At 48.0% G+C, this 4,864-nt stretch overlaps 1 protein-coding gene across 1 annotated transcript in view; it reads right to left on the bottom strand.

Annotated features, from left to right (window-relative positions):
• The window catches only part of BARD1 (BRCA1 associated RING domain 1), a 57,483-nt gene extending 56,091 nt beyond the window's left edge, over nucleotides 1-1,392 (bottom strand). The window contains exons 1-2 of the mRNA XM_009887596.1: nucleotides 1,334-1,392; nucleotides 722-864 (exon numbers count right to left, since the gene is read on the bottom strand). Of these exons, the coding sequence (XP_009885898.1) occupies nucleotides 722-864; nucleotides 1,334-1,392 (202 nt within the window). The remainder of the gene's footprint in view (nucleotides 1-721; nucleotides 865-1,333) is intronic.
• Nucleotides 1,393-4,864: the final 3,472 nt, after the last annotated feature.

Below are 4,864 nucleotides of genomic sequence, written 5' to 3'. Positions count from 1 at the left end.
CAGGAGCGATTTATAACAGGCTTACTGACATTTCGCATCGAGAAGCTCCGCCGGTGAATAAGCATCAAGCCATAAATCTCGGAGCAAACATGATTAAAGCGAGCGAGTTATTCTTTGAGGGAACTTCATCATAAAAGGACGTGGTGGCGCAAAGCCGCAAAATTTGGTTGGCGACTGTCATAACGGACAGCCATCAGAGCGGCGACCCAACAGCCCATCTGAAATTTTGGCGGCATTTCTTGTCCCAGGTCTCCCTCCGTTTGCTTCCTGGAGGTGGATGGTTTCCCCTCATCCCTGCTCCCTGGGTGAAGTAAAAGCACTGAGCTGTTGGTGCTGCTCAGCTGAGCGATGGCAGCCTGACAGGAGGGACTGTTTTCACCACTAGTGGCAACATGGGCATTTTCCACAGCTCTTACTTCATCTAGAGAAAAGGACTTCTACTCAGATAAGTGTTAAATCGGGGCTGAAAACGTTGCTTAATAAGTTATCCATGTCTTCCAAGAAGGAAAATCTTCAGTTTTCAGGTTTCACACTCCTCTGCTTCGGTAGGTCATTCCCTCTGTAGCTCTTGAACACCTGGGATGATTTAAATTGGGATTTTTATTTTTTTTTCTTTATTTATGGAAGGTCAGCACCACACAGGATGGGGAATTGTGAAATCTCTCAGCTCCCTTGATCCGAGAAATTTGGTACTGTCATCTGGGGCAAGCAGATGTCTCACGTGTCACAGGGTGAAACACCGTCACACTGATTTGAATGGTGGCATATTCAGCCTTTATTACATCAGTGTTGTCGCATGTCCTAACCTGCTTGACCCCAGCAAACACCATCTTGGCTTTCTCTGTCTTCATGATAACTCTTGATCTTTATCCATGAGAAAGAAGACTGTGGAGGTATTTGGAGAGTCCGAAGGGTTAAACAACAGCCTGTTCTTTGCAGGTGACTCTGTCCTTGCAGCATCGGGGCCTGAGCCCTGAGGAAGAGGGATGGATGTAGTCATCCCCATCCACACACCCCATCCACACAGGTCTCGGTTTCACTGGCGCAGAAAGGAGAGCTGTTTGTTGTCATTGACAGCACAGCAGCTGCACCTGTGTGCTTGGATCCAGCTGTGAAAAGTGCGGTTGTATCTCTGTAATAGCCTGTTGTTTTCTGGTGCTCAGGAAACCCCCCGCTGCGTTAATAACACAGAGCGGTGTCCCCTTTGCTAACGGCCTGTCGTCCACGGTGGTGGGGATCGGCAAGCCCTCTGCTGCAGAGGGAAGCAGCTCTGGGGAAAGAAGCAACAGCCTCAGAGGTGAGTGTGGAAGTAAAAACCAAATGCAAACCGTACCTTGTTAAGAGACACACGTAGGCGTGAGATGCTCCTGGGCGGCAGGCAGGATCCACCATGTTTCTGTCAGGAGCTGACTGTGGTGAGCTGCTTCAGCGTTTTCCTTGCCTATCTTGGGGAAGGAAGGGAGCAGGGAGAGCTGTCCCAGGCACTGTCCTGCCCAGTGAGGAGCTGGTTCCCAAGCCCAGTGAGGTCATGGACCAGCCCATCCCATGGCGTCTCTTCCCATGCTGTGTGCATGCACCAAAACAACTGGTTGCAGGAGAGGGATGACAGCAAGGGACACAGCTGGACAGGGCATCCTCACTCCTTTCCTTGGGCTGCAGGGGATGGAGCTGGGACAGGGACCTACTCCCTCACACCGCCGAAACCAGGATAAACTGTCAAATAAGCTAAAACAGTCATTTGTCCCTTAAACGTGAACAGTTGCTAGATGCAACCTTAATGTCCAACTGTCTCTTACGTGGCCATTGTGCGCTTGTCCTATGTTCCAAAAAAACAGCCCCTGGCGTCTCCCAGTGCGGCAAGGTTACTGGAAGATGGCAAAAGGTTTTGCTGCTGAGATGAAACTTTAACACAATTTGAAGCATTCAGCGCAGGTTACAAACAACACTTGATCCATAGATCTCTTGAGTCAAGCTGGCATTTATGTTCACAAAATATGAGATGCCGATATATACTGTATAGGACAATAAAACAGATAAGTACCTCGTCTTCCTTTCCTCTGGCTGAAATATGTTTAGTGTCCCTCTCAATAAATCCACGTGTAGTCTCCATTGTGTGGAGACATTATGTGCAAATTTACAAACATTTACAACTAAGTTAAACTGAGGCAAAGCGCTGCTCTGGGCAGCCAGCATCTAACAAATACTTGTGTTTGAGAAAGATGTAAAAGTCACGAGTGATTCATTCTCCCTAATTTTATAAAGGTTAAGGAGTTGGTGCTCTTGGAAATCTAAGAAACGTCTTCCTCAGCAGTGAATTACTGCAACCAATTGGACAGTCAGAAGCAAAAAAAATGATGCAGAGAACAGAGGGAAGCGAGAAATATATCTCTAAATTTGGTTTATGCAGTATTTAAACTACAAGTAAAACCATTCCAGGCAGTATAAGGCCCACACACTTTAAAATAAATTTGTTGCATGACAGAAACCCAGTAAAACGGTTTCAGCAGTGGTGTGATATAGTGTGACAGTCACACTCGGTACATGCGTTAATCAGCCGCTCCATACCCCACCGAGGCAACGATCATCTTTGCCATGCTAAACTGATAAGGTGATTTTCAAACAATGCAGGGTTTCAGAGCAAAACCCGCGCTGAAGGATGGCACGGGGCTTCCCGGCTGACGAGGAAGGTAAAAAATCCTTGTCTACCTCCTGCTTCATTTCAAAGTGTTGCCCATCTGGTAAAGACCCTTTTATGTAAATACACCGGTACCTCATATTTTATTCATTAGCAAAGCTCCCCTGCTGTGTTTCAATAAATATACAATTATTATGTGATTCATCGTGTAACATCAAGGAGCGTGCAGAGGGAGGCAGTTCCCTCAAGTCTCACAAGTCAGCTGTTTTCCCAGGGGTTAAAAGAGCCAAAGCGTCTGCGAGGAGGGGGTCCCTCTCCTCTTGTCCACTCAAGTACCGGGCACATCCCGAAACCAATGCGTCCTGACAGGAAAGGGTGCTCAGCTCCTACATGCTCAGTGCCCACAGCGAGAGACAGGATGGATCCACTTAAGCAGAAAACTGAAAAAAAAACTGGGAGGAGGAGCTGCCTCATGCTTCAAATTCCCTCTTTCCCCAAATGTCTGAATCAAAGCCTTTAACAGGCTTAGTTTGCTCCTCGGGCAGCCCCTCTGGGGCCAATTTTGCTGCATGCCCAAAGCCCTGCGAGCCCACCATGGTCTCAGAGGCATCGTGGGCTGCAGCACCAACTTGAAAGACGTGGGGCTGCTAAGATCACTCGGAGCAGTAATTGGTTAAGGCCATTAGACTAACAAGTTTTAAGATTTCAAATATTGAGGGATTTGATCCCCAAAAGGAAATAATAATAATAAATTAAAAAAAGTCTATCACGCTTTCGGACTAAGCAGCACAGTCAGCATTGCATTACACAGCATTAAATTATTAGTCAAGTCTCGATAGCAGGAACATCTGCTGGTGTTAGACATGGCATTTTTAATTAAAGGCAGCAGCAGAAAAGCCTGTGGTTCATCGGTTCTGCTTTCACCATGCAAATTGCTAAATCCAAAGGGCAGTTGTACAAAAGATTTGGTCAGAACACATGCTCTGGACCCAGCGCTGCAGAAGCACGAGCGGAAAAGCAACTGAGGTGACAGGTAATTTACACCTGCATCCATGAGGCCCTTCGCTCAGTGAGAGCTTTCTGTGAATCCCTGGCTGGGTCAAAACTGTGGGGGATTTTACAAAATTGACATTACCATTCTGTTTTTTCCAGAACAGAGAGAAGAGGGGTTTCTGACAGAAAGGCAAGTGACAGGGAAAAACAGAGCAGGAGGAAGCCCTGCGCACAGCGATGCAGCTGGGGACTACGTGCGCACCTTTGCTTCAGAAGCTGCTGATACTCCCCTGCTCCCAGGGCTCCCCGCTTGTGCTGGGGTGTATGAATGAATAGCACAGACCCTCCATACCACACAGTGTCGTGTCGTCCCCCCCCCAGGAGTTTTACCTTCCAAAGGAATAAAGGTTTGAACAGGGAATAATTTGCACCCGCTATCAGCCACCCACCTAGCCCCCTGCCTCTCAGCAGGTCAAGCAGGGCCAAAAGTCACCATCAGACCTGGGCCAGGGATTCGAGCATGGCTGGAAAAATCTCAAAGCCCCCGGCAGCGCAGATACATCTGTGAAATACCTGTGTGGATAGAGCCAACTGAAAAAAACCCCCTTCTTGCCCTCTTTCACCTGCCAGCACCCCAAGGCAGTCCCACAAGCCTGGGTCATGGGTAGGCAGTCTCCTTTGATGGGACTCAGCACTGCTGTAATAAAATCTGACTTTTAAATCTGTTTGCAAAATGCCAGGTCCTAACTCAGCTCGGCGGATGGGCAGAGATGGGGAGCGGAGAAAAGCTCTCTTCTCAGGGTATGGATGGCAGAATCGTCAGGCCCCACAGACACGCTTGCCTGCCTTCCCGTTGGTGCGGAGGGGGCCAGGATTTCCCTGGACGAGCCCCACAGATGGTGTTTGTTTGCTCAGCCACAATAAAAAAGGAAAATATTTGGTGCAATCTGCTAGCAGGCAGAGGCAGACATATGGTCGGTGCGACGCAAGCCTGGATGCTTGGGAAAATGCAGTCAAAGCTTTGCAGCGGCTTTTAGATGTTGGATTGTCCCTGAGTTGAGTGGGGTACAAGTCCAAGGAAACCTTTGAAGAACTTGGGTGCAGGTTTTGTACAGTGGCTGCTGTGGCTTGAACCATCATTATTAGCACCACTCTAATTAGTCCTATTATACTATCCCTATTGTACTAGAGTTATTATAATTAACCCCATTTTAATTAATGCGAGCCTCGGCTTTG

Source organism: Charadrius vociferus, unplaced genomic scaffold (assembly GCF_000708025.1).
Source record: "Charadrius vociferus isolate BGI_N301 unplaced genomic scaffold, ASM70802v2 scaffold136, whole genome shotgun sequence".
NCBI lineage: Eukaryota > Metazoa > Chordata > Aves > Charadriiformes > Charadriidae > Charadrius > Charadrius vociferus.
This window is presented reverse-complemented; position numbering and strand designations above follow the sequence as displayed.